Here is a 22,205-nt window from a genome sequence, read left to right on the forward strand (position 1 = left end):
TTGATACGGCTCTATCCTGAGCCTTTTTAATATCAAACCTCTAATACCTGTCATTATACCCGATCCAGTCAGTAATTATTTCTCCCATACGATGCGACTTTATTAAAAAAAAAAAAAAAGTCTTTTCATTAAAGGATTTACAGTATAGGAATATGTGGAAATTGCATTTTTGGACTCGATGTATTTGAATATCAAATGGAAAAATCTCATAGATGCGTTAGGTTGGTTTTGTTATAACTATATTCATGTTGAGATTTACTTAAGATGTCGCTCTCTTCCATCGACCTTTCTGCTTCGCGACATGATATATAATGGTTCAGGGTAGGGAGAAATACCGTTTTACTGTTCATCACTAAACTGTGGGCTAATCCTGTGTCTTATAACTAATATTCCTTTGTATTAGTTCAGCTAACACTGATGACAAATTATCTGGGCAATTGTTTAGTGTATGTGTCCTTAATATGTGTCCTGTGTCCCCAACTTTGATTCAAGGTATCCAGCTTTCCGGTCGTTTGGTACTGTGTCTACTATTGTTACTGGGTGCGCAGTTATAGGTTTAGACTGATGGTTCTAGCTGCTGGTTCGTCTGCACTAGTCTTTTATGTTAGTCTTTTCTTGGTGGTTCATTAGGTTCATCCTCTTCATTTTCACAAATAAATTGTGTGTGTGCGTGTGTGTGTGTGTGTGTGTGTGTGTGTGTGTGTGTGTGTGTGTGTGTGTGTACTCACCTACTCACCTAGTTGAGGTTGCAGGGGTCGAGTCCAAGCTCCTGGCCCCGCCTCTTCACTGGTCGCTACTAGGTCACTCTCCCTGAACCATGAGCTTTATCGTACCTCTGCTTAAAGCTATGTATGGATCCTGCCTCCACTACATCGCTTCCCAAACTATTCCACTTCCTGACTACTCTGTGGCTGAAGAAATACTTCCTAACATCCCTTTGATTCATCTGTGTCTTCAGCTTCCAACTGTGTCCCCGCGTTGCTGTGTCCAGTCTCTGGAACATCCTGTCTTTATCTACCTTGTCAATTCCTCTCAGTATTTTGTATGTCGTTATCATGTCCCCCCTATCTCTCCTGTCCTCCAGTGTCGTCAGGTTGATTTCCCTTAACTTCTCCTCGTAGGACATACCTCTTAGCTCTGGGACTAGTCTTGTTGCAAACCTTTGCACTTTCTCTAGTTTCTTTACGTGCTTGGCTAGGTGTGGGTTGCAAACTGGTGCCGCATACTCCAATATGGGCCTAACGTACACGGTGTACAGGGTCCTGAACGATTCCTTATTAAGATGTCGGAATGCTGTTCTGAGGTTTGCCAGGCGCCCATATGCTGCAGCAGTTATTTGGTTGATGTGCGCTTCAGGAGATGTGCCTGGTGTTATACTTACCCCAAGATCTTTTTCCTTGAACGAGGTTTGTAGTCTCTGGCCCCCTAGACTGTACTCCGTCTGCGGTCTTCTTTGTCCTTCCCCAATCTTCATGACTTTGCACTTGGTGGGATTGAACTCCATGAGCCAATTGCTGGACCAGGTCTGCAGCCTGTCCAGATCCCTTCGTAGTTCTGCCTGGTCTTCGATCGAATGAATTCTTCTCATCAACTTCACGTCATCTGCAAACAGGGACACCTCGGAGTCTATTCCTTTCGTCATGTCGTTCACAAATACCAGAAACAGCACTGGTCCTAGGACTGACCCATGTGGGACACCGCTGGTCACAGGTGCCCACTCTGACACCTCGTCACGTACCATGATTCGCTGCTGTCTTCCTGACAAGTATTCCCTGATCCATTGTAGTGCCTTCCCTGTTATCCCTGTTATCCCTGTTAGTTACCATTTTGTCCTAGACACATGTCGATTAGACACTAGGCCTGTTGTATTTGCGTGTGTGTGTGTGTGTGTGTGTGTGTGTGTGTGTGTGTGTGTGTGTGTGTGTGTGTGTGTGTGTGTAAGTGTGTACTCCTCATCTAGTTGTACTCACCTAGCTGTAGTTGCAGGGGTCAAGTCACAGTTCCTGACCCCGCCTCTTCACTGGCCGCTAGTAGGTCACTCTTCCTGCTCCATGAGCATTATCATACCTCTTCTTAGAAATATGATACAGACTATCCCACTTCCTGACAACTCTGTGGCTGAAAAAATAATTCCTAACATCCCTGTGATTCATCTGTGTTTTCAACTTCCAACTGTGACCCCTTGTTGTTGTGTCTCATCTACGGAACATACTGTCTCTGTCCACTTTGTCGATTCCTCTCAGTATTCTATACGTCCTTATCATATACCCCTTATTTCTTCTGTCATCCAGTGTCGTAAGGTCGATTTTCCTTAACCTCTCCTCGTAGGACATACCCCTCAGCTCCAGGTCTAGTCTTGTTGCTAATCTTTCCACTTTCTCTAGTTTCCATACGTGCTTGGCTAGGAGTGGGTTCCAAACTGGTGCTGCATATTCGAATATGGGCCTAACGTGCAGTGTACAGGTTCTTGAACGATTCCTTATTAAGATGTCGGAATGCTGTTCTTATGTTTGCTAGGCGCCCGTATGCTGCAGCAGTTGTTTGGTTGATGTGCACCTCAGAAGATGTGCCCGGTGTTATACTCACCCCAAGATCCTTTTTCTTGAGTGGGGTTTGTTGCCTCTGGCTCTCCTAGACCGTACTTGGTCTGCGGTAATTCTTTGCCTTTCCCCAATCTTCATGACTTTGCAATTGATGGGGTTGAACTCCAGGAGCCAGTTACTGGACCAGACTTGCAGCCTGGTCCTCATCCGATTAGATTCTTCTTATCAGCTTCACATCATCTGCAAATAGGGACAAGTCGAAGTCTATTCCTTCCGTCATGTCGTTCACAAATACCAGAATCATCACCGATCTTAGGACTGACCCTTGTGGAACCCCGCTCGTCACAGGCGCCCACTCTGACACCTCGCCACGTACCATGACTCGCTGTTGTCTTCCTGACAGGTATTCCCTGATCTATCGCAGTGTCTTCCCTGTTATCCCTGCCTGGCCCTCCAGCTTTTGCACTGAATTCTTGTGCAGAACTGTGGCAAACGCCTTCTTACAGTCCAAGAAAATAAAATCTACCCACCCCTTTCTCTTCTGTCCTACTGCTGTCACCCTGTCATAGAACTCCAGTAAGTTTGTGACACAGGATTTCCCGTCCCGTGCCGGATGTCATTGATAAGCTTATTCTTTTCTAGGTGCTCCACCACTCTTCTCCTGCTAATCTTCTCCATGACTTTGCATACTGTATATGTCAGTGATATTGATCTGTGGTTTAATGCTTCGTGTCTGTCTCCTTTTTTAAAAATTGGGACTACATTTGTTGTCTTCCATACCTCAGGTAGTCGCCCTGTTTCGATGGATGTGTTGAAGATTGTTGCTAGTGGTATACATAGTGCCTCTGGTTACTCTCTCAGGACCCATGGAGAGATGTTATCAGGCCTCATCGCGTTAGAGGTATCTAGCTAGCTTAGCAGCCTCTTCACTTCTTCCTCGGTTGTATGTATTGTGTCTAACACTTGATGGTGTTCCCACCTCTCCGTCTTTCTGGAGTCCCTTCTGTCTCCTCTGTGAACACTTCTTTGAATCTCATTTTGAGCTCCTCACATACTTCGCGGTCGTTTCTTGTGATCTCTCTTCCTTCCTTCCTGAGCCTGATTACCTGGTCCTTGACTGTTGTTTTCCTCCTGATGTGGCTGTACAACAGCTTCGAGTCAGATTTGGCTTTCTCTGCTGTGTCGTTTCCATATTGTCGTTGGACCTCCCTTCTTACCTGTGCATACATATTTCTGGCTCTACGACTTCTTTCCTTATTCTTCTGGGTCCTTTCCCTTCTATACTTCTTCCATTCTCTAGCACACTTGGTTTTTGCCTCTCTACACCTCTGGGTGAACCAAGGGCTCATCCTGACTTTCTCGTTATTTCTCTTACCCTTGGGTACAAACCTCTCCTCAGCTTCCTTGCATATTGTTGCCACATATTCCATCATCTCATTTACTGACTTTCCTGGCAGTTCTCTGTCTCACTGTGTAGTCCCCTTTCTTGTAGTTTGGCTTCATTCGTCCGGCCCTTCCTGCTTCCGTCTCCATTTATAACTCTACTATGTATTCGAAGCTCAGAACCACATGATCACTGGCCCCGAGGGGTGTTTCATATGTGATGTCCTCAGTGTCTGCACTACTCAAGGTGAATACTAGGTCCAGTTTTGCTGATGTGTGTGTGTGTGTGTGTGTGTGTGTGTGTGTGTGTGTGTGTGTGTGTGTGTGTGTGTGTGTGTGTGTGTGTGTGTGTGTGTGTGTGTGTGTGTGTGTATGTGTGTGTGTGTGTGCGTGGGTGGGTGCGCACGCGTGCCTGTGTGTGGGTGCGCACGCGTGCGTGTGTTACTCTAAATAAATTGTATATTTTGTGAATATTCGTGTCGTTTTAGAGTAGAAACTAAACTGAAGGCTGTAGTGAATAACTAATCTGAAGGCGTATTAAGTACACAAGCTATGCTAAATGCGAAAGAGTACAGAAGTGGCTGTGTTGAGTACAAGAGCGGCAGTATTGAGTACGGAAGCTGTTGTGTTAAGTACGGAATCGGCTGTGTTGAGTGCTAACATCTGGAAAGAGCTGTGTGTGTGTGAGTGAGAGAGAGAGAGAGAGAGAGAGAGGGATGGGGAGGCGGAAAATGAATAAGTCCTAAATGCAACAGCTGATTATATTTGTTTCCGAAACGATGCTCCTGCGCAGCAGGCTTTTCAAGTTGAATACAGGCGAATATAGCGCCTAAGTTGGCCACACTCACCGTGGCATCAAATCCAGCAGCTACACCTCAATTTTGCTCCAGTATATAAGGTCTGGTATGGTGATACCTACAAATTGTTAAAAAAAAAATCACATATTTGGCAAGTATTTTCACTGCATCTCCTGTTTAGAAAGACGAGAACAGAATAGTAAAATAGAAGAGAGAGCTCCGAAGAATACGTGCAGGCTGGCTCTATAGACTACAGTTCTGAGTTGTAGTTTGAGAGCTCAAACTCAACTACCGTATACCTGGAGGGTGTTTCGGGGGTCACCGCCCCCGCGGCCAGGTCCGTGACAGGGTCACGTATAAGCACAAACACAAAAACACACACGCAGAATAGTGAGCGTGTCTGTAGCTCACTAAGGATTTATGTTTCATGAAAAAAATTTTAGCGGCATTATCACACACTAAGAGATTTTCCCAGCACTCAGCACCAAGGTGGCAAACAAAGACGACACAGTTAGACGCTACAATACTAAGAAACGCTGTATGTAACATTTTTCCTGGAAAATAGCAATTTGCTCCTTCTACGATGCAGAAATCTAGACTTAATATCCACTTGCGTGATGTGGATACTAGTGTAAGATTCCCCACATGACCTCTCGTGTGTACTCACCGAGTTGTGTTGGCGGGGTTCAATACCCAGCTCATAGCCACGGCTCCTGGACCATTCTGATGGGCCTCACTGGACCGCTCTGATGGGCCTCACTGGACCACTCTGATGGGCCTCACTGGACCACTCTGATGGGCCTCACTGGACCACTCTGATGGGCCTCACTGGACCGCTCTGATGGGCCTCACTGGACCGCTCTGATGGGCCTCACTGGACCGCTCTGATGGGCCTCACTGGACCACTCTGATGGGCCTCCCTGGACCGCTCTGATGGGCCTCACTGGACCACTCTGATGGGCCTCACTGGACCGCTCTGATGGGCCTCACTGGACCGCTCTGATGGGCCTCACTGGACCGCTCTGATGGGCCTCACTGGACCGCTCTGATGGGCCTCACTGGACCACTCTGATGGGCCTCACTGGACCGCTCTGATGGGCCTCACTGGACCACTCTGATGGGCCTCACTGGACCGCTCTGATGGGCCTCACTGGACCGCTCTGATGGGCCTCACTGGACCGCTCTGATGGGCCTCACTGGACCGCTCTGGTGGGCCTCACTGATTCCTGGCCTTTTGGGTTTTATCATATTTACACTTGAAGCTGTGCACTGAGTTTGCTTGCACGTCCTCATGTAAGCCACTCCAAGACTAAAGAAATACTTCTCTACATCACAGTGCCTCTTTAACTGGACCTTTTAATTCGTTCAGTCTGTCCCTGTCTGCCCTAACAATACTTCTTTTGATATTGTATGTCACTGTCATGTCTCCCCTTGTCCTTCTCTCTGCCAGGGTTGTCAGGTTTAATTATTATATCCTTATAGTGCATCCCTCTCAATCCTGGTGTTAACCTTGTTGCTAACTCAACTGCCTCCCAGGATACATAAGGGGGATTACCAATAGACCCCTGGCTCTCTTCAAGAAGGCACTGGACAGACACCTAAAGTCAATACTTGACCAACCGGGCTTTGGTTCGTACGTCAGTTTGCGTGCTGCCAGCAGTAACAGCCTGGTTGATCAGACCTTGATCCACCACGAGGCCTGGTCTCAGACCGAGCCGAGGGTGCGTTGGCCCCCGAAACCCTCTCCAGGCAAACTCCAGGTAAACACCAGGATTGTTGCCAGGGTCGTCAGATTTAATTACTATATCCTCTCCTTACAGTGCATCCCTCTCAATCCTGGTGTTAGCCTTGTTCCAAATATTTGGACCTTTTCGAGCTTCTTCACGTGATTAATCAGGATCTCGGGACTACGTCCTCTATAATTGACTTAAAATATGTCATATATAATGGTCTGGAGGTTTCTTTATTTAAGTTCATGAAGTATTCTGAGGTTTGTTAATCTTTTATGTATCGTTGACGTTATACGGATTAAGTGTATTTCTTGCAGTATGTTTGGTGTTATATTTACCTCCATGTTCTTTTCCCTCTGATGTTTGAAGCTTTTCTTCAACCATGCAGTACTGTGTGTTCACTTCACATAATCTTGCAGTTGCTCGATTTGAACTCGAGAAACTACTTGTCTGATCATATCTTTAAGTTATGGAGGTCTTAATGAAGTTTATCATTGTCCTTTCTAATTTTTTTTCTTCTCCTTAGTGTTACATCATCCATAAACAGAAACACATAGGACTCGAACCCCTCTGATAGGTCATTTACATATATTAGGAACAGTAGCGGTACTTTTAATGATCCTTGCGGAACCCCACTCGTTACCCTCTGCTTTCTGTCATTCAGTAATTCCTTGACTAACTGGAGCACTCTGCCTTTTATTCCTGCCTATTCCTCCAGACTTTTTTGTCTAAGATCTAGTACTGAATCAAGTGTTTTGCTACAATCCAAGAAGATGCAACCCACCCAGCGTTGACTTTCTTGTTTTATCTCTGTCACTCTGTCATGGAACTCAGGCAAATTTGTGAAATAAGATTCTTCAAGCTGGTCTTCTGTAAAAATTCTCCTCTCCAAGTATTCTAATATTCTCTTTCTACTATAAAACTTTGTTAAATTAGACACATATGCAACACTTGGGTATCTTTAAGGAGAAAACGTTTCACGACACAGTGGCTTCATCAGTCCATACAAAGGAGAACGGTGAAGAACAGAGGGAGCTTGAGGTAATCAGTCCCTCAGCCTTGAGTCGATGTGGTCAGTCCATCAATCTTGATGTTTTGGCCTCTGATGCTGAATGATTTTCAAATTTGGTGTCAAGTAACTGGGTTGGAAGCGCACTCAGCTCACACACTGAGGTCCGTAGTTTGATCCCCGGTGCTGGTGGAAACATTTGGGCGTGTTTCCTTGAGACTCCTGTTGTCCCTGTTCACCTAGTAGTAAATAGGTGTCTGGGTGTTAGCCGACTGGTGTGGTTTAAATCCTGGGGACAAAATTAACCTAATTTGCCCGAAGAAGACGAAGATAAAATGAGGAATCAGGTTAAGTCACGGGTGTTCTGAAGTTTGGAGCAAACTTCAGAACACCCGTGACTTAACCTGATTCCTCATTTTATCTTCTTCTTCTTTTTCTTCTTCCTCTTCCCCTTTCCTCTCTCCTTTTCTCCTCTGGGTTGTCTTTCTCTCTCCTGTCTCGTGTTTCTGTTCCTTCTTTATTTTATTTCACCACTTCCCCTTTCACGCACCTCGGTGCGCTTGCTCTCCCTCTGTGGGTTTCTAGCTCTCTTGCAGTGCTCCCCTTCCTTTGTATTTGACTGGCTCGTCTTCCTTATTTCCCACTTCTACCACTACCACTACTACTACCTCTTCTTCTTCTACTACATCTACTGATGAAATTAGACACATGTGCGGCGTCTGGTTGTCTTTGTTGTGGACGTTTCGCCATCCAGTGGCTGGCTGGATGGCGAAACGTCTACGGTGGGGATGCCCGGGTGTTGTGCATGTGTCATTTCATCCTGTCGGTATTATATACAATTCTTGTACTACTACTACTACTACCACTACTACTACCTCCACCTCTTCCTGCCTATATATAGCCGTCCTGCTCCTCCTCTGTTAGTGTGACTTTGTCAATGGTCCAAGTCGGACCGAAACGTCGTCGTAAGCTTCTGTCTTTTATGTGCGGGTTATTTGTGTATCGTTCCAGTCACGGTATTGTGCCTTTTTGTTATTTATGTCACTGATGTCAGCTAGGTCTGTATACCTTGTTTCATGTACTTGTAGAAATAAAGATTATTATTATTATTATTATTATTATTATTATTATTATTATTATTATTATTATTATTATTATTATTATTATTATTATTATTATTATTATTGATTTTCAGCTTTCCTCCTTATTCTTGCCTATTTTATTCTGGCTCTTCTTGATTCCTGGTTTTCTGCTGTCTAATTTAACATTTCTCTTAAGCCTTCTTGCTCCTCCCCATGACAGCTCAGCTCTCCTGACTGAACAATGATCTTTCTTTGTTGTTCTTGCTTTTTTAAATATTATTGTTTCACTTCTGTCAAAATGTTTCTCATTCCATTATAGTCCTCCTACTCTGTTGCCCAGTTTTCTGCTACTCACTTCTTCCATTACCTTCTGCATTCCTATTTCCACAAAGTGCTCAAAATCTAGTGCTGACGGGTCCCCCATAAGCAATATTAGCTACATCATAATTGTTTTGTGTGAAAACCAGGTCGAGTCTTGCTGGCTCATCGCCTCTTTGTTATTTTCTTCACATATGATATCAAAGATTTTTTTTTGTTACTATTTTCATATGTTTCGATTTCTAGGTTTCTCGTCTTCTGTGTGGATCTCACTTTTCCCAGTAAATTTCATTATAGGTGAAACCTCATAGTACTTTAAGTTCAGTTCGGCTTCTTGTTTTCTCCGTTACCATCTCAGTTATTTGTATCATTGTCCAATAATTCTGATCATACTCCTCCCTTGGCCTTCTGTTGTTTAGTGGTGGATTATATATGAATGTCACTATTTCTTTTGCCTCTCTGGACATTACAGAACTTGTTATGCCTGAAATTCCTGTTACCAGATTTCCTTTTTTTTCAAATCTCCATTGGCTTCTGATCACCCTTGATGCTCTGCTTTCACCTTTGTTTTTCATTTACCTTATTCTTTTGTAATTTGGTAGCCTTACGGGAATATCTTATTTAATATAATTCCCGAGATTTTCATCCCTCTAATAGTTATAATATTATGGTTTTCCTCTGGTACTTTTTTTTTCATAACGTTACATTTATTGATAACGCCATCTATATTTGACTATTCCACTCTGTTTCGTCTCTTATTGTCCTCTGCGTAAGCTTTTTTTTTTTTTTTTTACCTCTGAACAAGGATTGTCTGTAGACTGCTGGGGCATTACCTGAACTCTTTTCCTTCTGTTGTTCCTCTGCATCCATTATAGTTGGCCTGATCCCTGCTCTATTTTCCCACTGCTGCCATCTCCATACCTATGACTCCATTTCTGCTTTTCTTTCCTCTACTTCCCTGTCTTGACTCAGACTCTGCTAGACTTTGTCAAACTTGTAAGATCCTCCCTCTGATTTAATTTTCTTTTTATGATGAGATTATTTATTTTTGGACTTGTAAACTTTATCCTTAGTGGTCTTGTTCGTGAATTTTCACAAGTTTCCTCCAGAAAAAAATGCAGATATTACTAATCTCATCTACAGCTCACGTTACTTCCATCAGATATCCAGTTTGTTGTTCTTTCTTCTGCCTTCCTACTTTCCTCTCAGGTTTTCATTCTTCATATAACCCAAACACCTTGAGAGATCTGCATCTCATGTCCACCAATTCTTGTCTCATCAAGGTTTCCTTCACCATCATTATTTCTCTGGGTCTGTTATCATTTCTTCTTTCTTCTTGACCAGCTGAACAAAAGTGGGTTGCTTACACATTTTAGCTGTTCGATTTAATTTATTATTTATTATTATTTTTTTTTCATAATTTTTCAAGCTAGTTCACTCTCTTACCTCTTCCCATCTGCGTCAACATCAGACATCATTTTCCTTTCTCTTTATTGTATCTCCTCTTTAAACATTATCAATTTCTCAACATGTTTGCTCTCGTACATATCACTTATCCTTTTATCTTCCTCCTCTAGCCTCTTTGCTTTAGCATCATCACTCACCTCATGACTCAACTCATAATCTCTTATTCTGTCAAATAAGGAAACCCTCGTTAATAATCGGGAATCACTGAGCAGCTTGGCAGAAGTGATTACAAATCTGTCACATTTGATGTTGCCTGGAAATACGAAAATAAAGACAATGTGGTAAAAGTCTTCAATTTTCGTTCTGCCTATTATAATGGGGATATCTGTCTAATGATTCTATTGAAGATGATACTTACAATAACGACAGGAACCGTGAATATAACTTTTTTCTTAATAACGCACAACGTGTTCAAAGTATAAATATTCCCCAGAGAGAAATTAGGTCAAATAAGAACAATCCCAAATGAATAGGACAGAAAAGAGGAATTTATAGGCATGTCAAATGAGAGGTTAACCTTATTGATCAATACGTTTATTTTATATATTATAACAGATGTATAAAAATGGGATTAGGAAGGCTAAATATGACTAGAGAATCAAAAACAAATCCAAAAGGGTTCGTTCAAGTGTATAATACAGAAATCAGGAAAAAAATAGTACCACTAAAAACTAGGTTAGGACAGCTTACTGATAATGAGCAAGGAATGTGCTCTGTTGTTAATAGTTATTTCTTCTCAGCTTTTACACAAGACGACATAAATGATATCCCAAAAATTAGTAATTATTCACACCCTGAAGAAAGCAAATTAACACAACAATCACGAGGAAAATTATTATTAACCAATTAGACAAACTAAAACTAAATCCCCAGGCCTCGGTGAACTGTATTCAATGATACTTCAAGAATGCAAACAGAAACTTAGCAGGCCAGTATTGAGCCTGTTTAACTCATCAATTCAAACTGGTGTTGTTCCAGAGATGTGGAAAATGGCTAACGTAATTCCTGTATTTAAATCAGGGATTAGTCAATTCCTTCAGATTACCGTCAAATAAGCCTGATGTCCATAGTAGGCAATTATTAGAATCGGATATTGCCGATATTATTAGAAGTCACCTTAATTAACATAATTTGATTAACAAGTCTCAGCACGGATTCCCAAGAGGTCATTCATGCTTGACAGAGTTACTAGTAAAATAATTGAGGCAGTGGACAACGATGAAGAATATGATGTAGTTAATATTGATTTCAGTAAGGCCTTCGATAGAGTACCTCACAAAAGGTTGTTAGGAAACGTGGCAGCTCATGGTATAGGAGGTAAAGTTCTAACATGGATCAAGGTAGGCTGAGCAATAAGAGGCAGAGTGTTTGTATTAATGAGGACAAGCCTGAATGGAGGCCGGTCACTAGTTGCGTTTGACAAGGATCAGATTTAGGTTCATTGTCCTTCATAATTTACATTAATGACCTTGATAAAAGAATGATGAGTGACATGAGTAAATTCGCTGATGACACAAAAATAGACCGAAAAAAGATTCTGAGGAGGAGGATGCAAATGAACTTTAAGAAAAGTTAGAGAAGTGTAAAGTCCTAATGATTGGGAACGAAAATAACAGTCATAGTTATAAACTATGTGATAAAGAGCTTAATCACGCTGAATGTGAAAAATATTTGGGAATCATAGTAAGCTGAAATCTAAAGCAAAGACAACAGTGCTTAATTATACTATATATTAAATAAGCATGTAGAATTTTACGCTGTATTTTAGATGGGGTATACTTGTGTGGGTTACTCAGCTCCAGGAGTGCTAGAGACTTGTCACTGGGAGACGCAGGAGCTGCGCCTGCAAACAGCCACGATAAAGGAAGAAGAATCTCTCGGTCATATTAAAAATTTACAATGATGTATATATTCATGTATGTGTGTATTTACATATTCCGATTTTGTCGTCCATATATATATGTCGTACCGAATAGGTAAAACTAGTCAATTAGCAAAAACTTAAAATTAAGTCCTTTCTAAAATTTTCTCTTATACGTTTAAAGATATATTTTTTTTTCATTTATGTTAATGCATAAAAAGAACCTTAGAAAACTTACCTAAGCTTATTATAAGAAGCGCAATTTAATTTAGCCTAATCCAACTAAATATATTTTAGATAAGTTTACAATAATAATAAACAAATACAACGAAATATATTTTTTGTGAGGTTCAGAATGACTTTTGCGAAACTAATGCATACACAGCACGTCAAGTTCTAAAAACTTTTTTTTTTTCCATTCGCTCCCATTTAACATACTCACGCATACTTGCTGGAAGTCCATGCCACTCGCACACAAAACCTTCTTTACCTCCTCCCTCCAACCTTTCTTAGGCCGACCCTTAGCCCTCTACTCCCACCACTACACATTTATTCACATTTATTCATTCCACCCTCTCTACATGTCCGAACCACCTCAACAACCCCTCCTCAGCCCTCTGGATAATACTTTTGATAATGACATCACTGTGTCCAGCCTTCACCTTGCAACATTTACCACCCATGCGTTTTCCTCTCATTAATCCCATGATTGACCTCATCTCTCATAGACACATCTGCTGACACGTCCACTCACAAATATCTGAGTATATTCACCTCCTCCATACTCTCTCCCTCCAATCTGATATCCAGTCTTTCGTTACCTAATCTTTTTTTGTTATCCTCATCATCTTACTCTTTCCTTTATTTACTTTTAATTTGCTTGTTTTACATACCCTACCAGTGTCATCAGCAAGGAGCAACTGTGACAACTCTAACTTTTTGTTAGATTCTTTATCTTTTAACCCCACACCTCTTGCCAACACCCGAGCATTCACTTCTCTTACACCCCCAGCTATAAATATACTGAACAACAATGGTGACATCACACATGCCTGTCTAAGGCCTACTTTTACTGGGAAATGATCTCCCTCTCTCCTATATACTGTAACCTGAACCTCATTATCCTCGTATAAACTCGTCACTGCCTTCACTAATCTATATACTTTTCCATACATTTGCAACATCAGACACATTGCTCCCCTATCCATCCTATCATACGCCTTTTCCAAATGCATAAATGACACAGAAACCTCTTTACCTTTATCTAAATACTGTTCATCTATTTGTTTGACTATAAACACTTGGTCTACACACCCCCTACCCTTCCTAAAGCCGCCTTGTTCATCTGCTATTCTGCTCTCTATCTTAGTCTTAATTCTTTCAATAATAACTCTACAATACACTTTACCAGGTATACTCAAGAGACTTATTCGCCTAGAATTTTTACACTCTCTTTTGTCCCTTTGCCTTCATGCAAAGGAACTATGCATGTTCTCTGCCAATCCCTAGGTACCTTACCCTCTTCCATTCATTTATTAAATTAAAGCATCCAAAACTATATCCCCACCTGTATCTAACATTTCTGTCTTTATCCCATCAATCCCAGTTGCCTTACCCTCTTTCATTCTACCCACTGCCTCACGCACTTTCCCCACACTCGCAACTGGCTCTTCCTCACTCCTACAAGATGTTATTCCTCCTTGTCGTATACACAAAATCAAAGCTTCCCTTTCTTCATCAACTTTTAGCAATTCCTCAAAATATTCCCTCCATCTTCCCGATACCTCTAACTCTCCATTTAATAACCCTCCTCTCCTATTCTTAACTATCAAATCCAGTTCTTCCCTAGGCTTTCTCAACTTATTAATCTCACTCCAAAACTTTTCTTATTTTCAACAAAATTTGTTGATAATATCTTACCGACTCTCTCATTTGCTCTCTTTTTTACATTGCTTCACCACTTTCTTAACCTCTTTTTTTCTCTCTATATACTCCTCCCTCCTTGCATCACTTCTATTTTGTTAAAACCTCTCATGTGCTAGCTTTTTCTTTACTATTCTCTTTACCAGTTACTTTTCTTCCTTCCTGCACCCACATTCCTCTAATCACAAACTTCTGCTGAACACTCTAACACTATTTTCTTATGCTTACCCAATACATCTTCAACCCCATTGTCTATACTCTCACTAGCCCATCTATTCTCTAACTGTTGTTTATATCTTACCCTAACTACCTCCTACTTCAGTTTATAAACTTTAACCTCTCTCTTATTTGCTGCTGCCATTTTCCTTGTATCTCATCTACCTCAATGTAGCTACAACTAAAATGTCATCTGATATGTCTTTGGCCCTTCTGTAAACATGGACATCCTGAAGTCTACCCAACCGTCTTTTATTTACCAATACGTACAGAGTCCAACAAACCACTGTCATTACGCCCTATACCATATCTTGCATACTTGTTCTTTTTTTCTGAAAATATATGTTACCTATAACCAAACCCTTTTCTATACAAAGTTCAATCAAAGGCCCCCATTATCATTTACATCTGGCACCCCAAACTTACCTACTACACCCTCTCTAACCATTCCTTCTAGTTTAGCATTTAGGTTCCCTACCATAATTGCTCACAAGGTTTAGAAGTTCCTACATACTCGCTTAATGTCTACCAAAGTCTCTCTCTCTCCCCTACACTTCTCTCTTCGCCAGTTGTACACTTATTATTACCCAATTTTCGTATCCGGCCCTTATTTTAATCCTCATAATCTTTGAATTTATACATTTATATCTCCTCTTCTCCTTCCAAAACTGATCCTTCAACATTATTGCAATCCCTTCCTTAGCTCTGACTCTCTCAGATATATCTGAGTTATTCCTAATTATTTCCCCCCACTGAAACTCATACCCTCATCAGTTTTGTTTCGCTAAGAGCTAGAACATCCAACTTATTTTCACTCATAACATTGGCAGTTATCTTTCATCATTTGCTCTACATCCATGCACATTTAAACATCCCAGTTTAATAAAGTTTTTCTTCTCTTTTTTAGTAGTTTATACAGGAGAATGGATTACTAGCCCATTGTTCCCGGCATTTTAGTAGCCTCCTACGACATGCATGGCTTACGGAGGAAAGATTCTTTTCCACTTCTCTATGTAGAATAGAGGAAATAAAGAACGAGAATTATTAAGAAAAAAGAAGAAACACCGAGATGTGTGTGTATATATGTGCGTGCATGCCCATGTAGTGTGACCATAGTGTAAGTATAAGTACCAAGATATACTTGTTATCCCGCGTGTTTATGTATCATTAACAAACTGCAGCCTGGCCGGGGATCGCCCCATGCTACTTTGGCCCTCTTCGTGGGAAGCTAGACAAAGTTCACGATGCTCTAACCACTAGACCAACAATCCTGAGGATTGTTGGACGACTGGTTAGATTGTTAACCACTGGTTAGATTTTTAACCACTGGTTAGAGTGTCAACCACTGGACCAACAATCCTGAGGATTATTGATCCAGTGTTTAAAGCGTTGTGAACTTTCTCTAGTTTCCCACGAGGCTGACCAAAGTAGAATAGGATCGATCCTGGCCATGCTGCAGTTTTATTAATGATTCAAGACTATTTGTTTCGTGGTTTCGTTAATATACATCTATATACATATCCTGGCTAGCCGCGCATCTGTTAATGATTTAAAATCATATATATATATATATATATATATATATATATATATATATATATATATATATATATATATATATATATATATATATATATATATACATATACATATATATATATATATATATATATATATATATATATATATATATATATAATGTCGTGCCGAATATGTAAAACTGGTCAATTAGCAACAACTCATTTAAAATTAAGTCCTTTCTAAAATTTTCTCTTATACGTTTAAAGATATATTTTTTTCATTAATGTTGATGTAAAAAAAATTAATTTTGCACCAAAAGAATCTTAGAAAACTTACCTAACCTTATTATAACAAGAACAATTTATTTTAGCCTAACCCAACTATATATATTTTAGATTTGTTTACAGTAATTTAATACTAAACAAACACAGTGAAATATATTTTTGTCGTTAGGTTCAGAATGATTTTGGAGAAATTATTGCATACACAAATTTTCACTTGTCTTATATGGCAAGATGAGCGTTGCTATTTAAGCCAAGATCGCAAATTCTGCCTATTCGGCACGACATATATATATATATATATGTCTGTGTGTGTGTGTGTGTGTGTGTGTGATTTTAATTCATTAACAGATGCGCGGCTAGTCAGGATATAGACTATTCGTGAAGGCTGGTACCCAAATAGGATGAGGTTGAAATCAGTCTCTGAGGCTCCACGACCACATATGTTCTTGAATCACGGAAAACACGCGTAGCATTTGAGAATTGTTGGTCCAGTGGATAGAGTGAAGCATACATTGTTCTGTTCTCACAGAGCTGGGCATGGCGACGCAGGATCGAATCCTGGCTAACCGCAGTTCTGTTAATGATTCAAAATCACCTGTTTTGTGATTTCATTATTATATAAACTGCTGTTTTGTTAGTTACTGATTGTGAAAGGCACTTGTCGATAGTGTGTTTGCGTGCGTGTGTGTGTAAATGAATCTTCCTATGAGTGTTTGAGGGTATTTGTGTGTGTATATATACACCCACAATATACACAATATGTATATGTACACAATATTCACAATATGTGTATATACTGAATATGCACACTACGTGTATATACTTAATATGCACAATATATGTATATGCACAATACACACAATATGTGTATATACACAATATGTGTATATACACAATATGTGTATATACACAATATACACAATATGTGTATATACACAATATATACAATATGTGTATATACACAATATACACAATATGTGTATATACACAATATACACAATATGTGTATATACACAATATACACAATATGTGTATATACACAATATACACAATATGTGTATATTGTGTGTGTGTATGTGAGTGGGAGCAACTCTCACAATCGTAAGGTAGAGTGTTAATATTGATATTATTAAGCTGTTTTCGGCTATTTCTTAGCCAGTACCGTGAAAATAGCCGATAGTGATACTTAGGCACATTCCTATTATATACCTATTATTTTTTTGTTGATGATAGAGATATCCATCACCACAGAACCAAGTGGTGTAATAGTAACTCCAGCTCTTCAGCAAAACTTTGAAAGCTCCCTTAGCTGATGAACTTTCACTGAAGTACATGACAATATCTTCATTTCCCAACTAAGTTTGACAGATTTCAGCACTAAGTATTTATCCATCATCCTGTGTCATGGAATATGACAAGAAAACATAGTAGCTCTTGTTTTTTTCCCTTTGTGTAACTGTCATAACGAATAGGTTAGTAGCACATTGCTGATGTATCCAGTATTGCTAAACAGATTAATTAAAAAGTGTTTCATACTATTTTGATTAAGCTCCACGTTAGGGATAAAGCCCTAGTGAGGGGTGACAAAGCTTCACCCTAGTGAGGGTGATAAATCTCCACCCTAGTGAGGGTGATAAATCTCCACCCTAGTGAGGGTGATAAATCTCCACCCTAGTGAGGGTGATAAATCTCCACCCTAGTGAGGATGATAAATCTCCACCCTAGTGAGGCTGATAAATCTCCACCCTAGTGAAGATGATAAATCTCCACCCTAGTGAAGATGATAAATCTCCACCCTAGTGAGGGTGATAAATCTCCACTGTGGGTGAAAATATAAGTCTTCTCTTCCTAAAGTGCCTTGAATTAGCACTTGTTTACCAATAATTCTATTGTGGTCCTCAGAACTAGTGCCTAGCGGGGAGATGTCAATGGACGGGTATCGTTATGAGCACCAGGCACCTAACCAGAACCGCACAAAGCGCATGAGAACCTCCTTCAAGCACCATCAGCTCAGAACCATGAAGTCTTACTTTAATCTCAACCAGAACCCTGATGCCAAGGATCTCAAGCAGCTGGCTCAGAAGACGGGGCTGTCCAAGAGAGTTTTACAGGTGAGTGTATGAAGTAATTCTGAAATGTCTGCAGCTGTGTTACAGTGTGTGAGGTATTACAAGAGTGTGTGAGGTATTACAAGAGTGTGTGAGGTATTACATGAGTGTGTGAGGTATTACAAGAGTGTGTGAGGAAGCACTGAGGAACAGATTCAAAAGATTAGCTCTCGAAATATAAATTTCTCTTATTAGTCCCCTTCATTAGCGTAAACTAAATCAAATACAATGTGGCTATAATTTTCAAACTGATCAGTAGAGAGCGTTCCAGCACTAGCCTATTTTTCTCCTTTTAGGACATGACGTTGAGTATGACATGAGCTTCTGATACACACGTTGGGGGGGCCTTTTGGGGGTCCAATCCGCTTCAGCCAGGCTCGTGATCCACCATCACCCACCTTGCACGACCACCAACACCACCACCCCCACCACTACGCTTTCTCTCCACAGGTGTGGTTCCAGAACGCTCGGGCCAAGTGGCGGAGGAACATCCTGAAGCAAGAGCACGAGAGGCACGTCGGGGATAAGATGAAGGATCAGTCGGGGATGCTGGCGGACCTCCGACCTGTGGATTCCCTGGGACCCGGACTCACAGACCTCTACGCTATGTCCTCCGGAGACGAGGGAAGTCAGTCGCTGCAGTTCACTGACATGTGTCAGTAAGAAGAAGCCAGCGGTAGTGAGAGCAAGAAGAGGGAAGTCCACAGGTATTCAAAACAGGGTCGTGGAGAATGTAAATATTAGAGTTAGCCAGAGTAGTGTTGAGCTTCGTCTTAGTCGTGGCTAACGCAAGGGAGGGGAATCATTCCTCAGCTTGCTGGCCAACATTTTACATGGAACAAATAATATTTCACTTTTTAATATTTGTAAGCACTTCTACCCTTCATTTTTTTCCTCGTTGGTTAAGACTGCTCTGAAGACAGAGTTAACATATTTAATTACCAAACATTGACTCAATGTAGGCGACCACATCACAATCGCTATCTGTTTTGCAATGAGAAAATAATTTATACAGTTCAGACAACCAGATAGATACATAGATAGATAGATAAAGAGAGAGAGAGAGAGAGAGAGGGAGAGAGAGAGGTACCGTAAACATTATCAGGTGACACTTAATACTGGCCATCATCAGTAAGTGTTTATAAACGAGACATGGTTGTGACAATTAGTTTCAAGGTATCAAACCCAAGGTATAGTACAGAAGCCTCTGGTGTTGTGTTTGTTGCATTTCAGGGTTGTTCAACAGACTTCTGTCTCTGACATGTGAAGATAAGTGCTACATGTAAAGAAAGTGTCTCCTGCTTGTGAAATGTTCTGGATTCATTTAGCTCACATAACTCAGCCTGCTGTAATACAAAAAAAAAAATCCCCTGACTATGGTCGCTGGCGTCTGCGGATCACTTCTCAAGTGAATATCCCAGTAAAACTTTACAAAATATAATGTAATGCAATTGTTTTAGTTATCGCAGTTAACGTTTCAAACAGAAAATTTCTAAGAAGGTATAAGTTAATGTGTATAGGATGTATATTATTTTCTAGTGAAATTACCTTGACATGAAGCACTCAACTTAGTGACTTTTCAAAGTACTTTACCATTAGCATCACCACGAACAATCTTCAGCATCACCACCATCCCCCACCATCAGCATCACCATCAGTCCTCATCACCAACATCTGCAGCATTCCTGACTGCGACATAAACAAACATCAAACTTCTTCCCATAAAATATCCCAATTAAACTCACACGAATGACCATATCATCTCTGATTGTTTTTTATCATGAATGTTTTGTAATTCGTCATTTCCTCTATGTATTCCACAATACAAGTTTCTGACATAGTTTCGAGGCACGAGAAAGACCATTGCCAAGAGTGCATGAACTAGGAATGTTTTAATAGACCATCACTCGGTTGAATCCTGCTCAGGTTTAAATAGGTTTAGTTATGTGACAAACCACTGTTACTTCTCTAATCTGTTCGGTCGATTAAAGTACTATATCGTTTTCCTCCTCATCTTCTTCTTCTTCATTATTATTATTATTATTATTATTATTATTATTATTATTATTATTATTATTATTATTATTACTACTACTACTACTACTACTACTACTACTACTACTACTACTACTAACAGCAAGAGCTAAATCAGTAGAAGCTTAGGAATAGAACAAAAAGCATTTCGGTTAAAAAATTAATCCGCAATATATGCTTAAATTCTAACATTTACTCCCCTATACACTAACTTCTCTTTTATTCCGGTCATCTTTGGATTCAACAGTATTATTTTTATATTGGAAAACTAGCACTGAACCAGCATGAGTCAAAGACATTCCACAAAACTTAATATATCCAGAGTGTTTTCTTACCCAGTTGTTTATAGTAGTTAAATTTTCGTAGTGTCAACACCCGCAGTGTAGTAACATCGTGTTCTGTATGGCAGTTACATGGTGACAAAACTGTTGTGTATTGTTACCGTGGTCTGCATAACAAACACCCTATTCTCTATGACAGTAACATTGTGGAAACGCCCACAGTGTGCTGCTGCCTTGGTCCATGAGAGGGTTACACGGTGGGTGCACTCTGTGTCAGGCTGCCCTAATCTGTATGATAGTTAGGTTGTGTTAACGTGGACATCAACCAGTTATGTTTTCTTGTCAAACTCTTTTACACAGGATTGGCTAAATACAAGAAATCTGTCAGCCTGAGTGATGAGAATATTGCTATGCAGTGCACTGTAAGTTGAGTAACTGTGGCAGATTTAAAGATTTAATTTCGAATCAGCTGAAGTTATTATTTTGTAAGATATTACCGCCTTTTAAGATATATACATATGTCATGCCGAATAGGTAAAATTGGTCAATTAGCAAGAATTCATTTAAAATTAAGTCCTTTCTAAAATTTTCTCTTATATGTTTAAAGACATATATTTTTTTATCTATAATAATGCAAAAACTAATAATTTTGTACCAAAAGACCCTTACAAATCTTACCTAACCTTATTATAACAAGCGCAATTTAATTTAGCCTAATCCAACTAAATATATTTTAGATAAGTTTACAGTAATCTAATAATAAACAATCACAATGAAACGTTTTTTTTGCTATGGTCAGAATGATTTTTGCGAAATTATTGCATATACAAAATTTCGCTTGTTTTACTCGGCAAGAAGAGTGTTGCTATTTAAGCCCAAATCGCTTATTATATATATATATATATATATATATATATATATATATATATATATATATATATATATATATATATATATATATATATATATATATATATATATATAAAAGCAGGGGGGATACAGTGTTAGAGTGGTTGGTATTTTTGTTTAATAAATGTATGAAAGAGGGGAAGGTACCTAGAGATTGATAGAGAGCATGTATAGTCTCTTTACATAAAGGGAAGGGGGACAAAAGAGATTGTAAAAATTACAGAGGAATAAGTTTACTGAGTATTCCAGGGAAAGTGTACGGTAGGGTTATAATTGAAAGAATTAGAGGTAAGACAGAATGTAGGATTGCGGATGAGCAAGAAGGTTTCAGACTGGGTAGGGGATGTGTAGATCAAGTGTTTACATTGAAGCATATATGTGAACAGTATTTAGATAAAGGTAGGGAAGTTTTTATTGCATTTATGGATTTAGAAAAGGCATATGATAGAGTGGATAGGGGAGCAATGTGGCAGATGTTGCAAGTATATGGAATATGTGGTAAGCTACTAAATGCTGTAAAGAGTTTTTATGAGGAGAGTGAGGCTCAGGTTAGGGTGTGTAGAAGAGAGGGAGACTACTTCCCGGTAAAAGTAGGTCTTAGACAGGGATGTGTAATGTCACCATGGTTGTTTAATATATTTATAGATGAGGTTGTAAAAGAAGTAAATGCTAGGGTGTTCGGTAGAAGGGTGGGATTAAATTATGGGGAATCAAATACAAAATGGGAATTGACACAGTT

General features: G+C 39.9%; 1 protein-coding gene across 2 annotated transcripts in view; it reads left to right on the plus strand.

Annotated features, from left to right (window-relative positions):
* Positions 1–22,205, plus strand: part of LOC128687770 (LIM/homeobox protein Lhx2-like) — a 581,158-nt gene that overhangs the window by 547,288 nt on the left and 11,665 nt on the right. Inside the window, exons 5-6 of one of the 2 annotated variants that reach the window (XM_070079655.1) lie at positions 18,037–18,245; positions 18,693–18,949. In XM_070079655.1, coding sequence (XP_069935756.1) covers positions 18,037–18,245; positions 18,693–18,905 — 422 coding nt within the window. In that variant the 3' untranslated portion in view covers positions 18,906–18,949. Of the gene's footprint in view, positions 1–18,036; positions 18,246–18,538; positions 18,950–22,205 lie in introns of those variants that run through there. The other variant, XM_070079703.1, reaches the window with a different exon arrangement.

This window comes from Cherax quadricarinatus, chromosome 1, assembly GCF_038502225.1.
Source record: "Cherax quadricarinatus isolate ZL_2023a chromosome 1, ASM3850222v1, whole genome shotgun sequence".
Classification (NCBI taxonomy): domain Eukaryota; kingdom Metazoa; phylum Arthropoda; class Malacostraca; order Decapoda; family Parastacidae; genus Cherax; species Cherax quadricarinatus.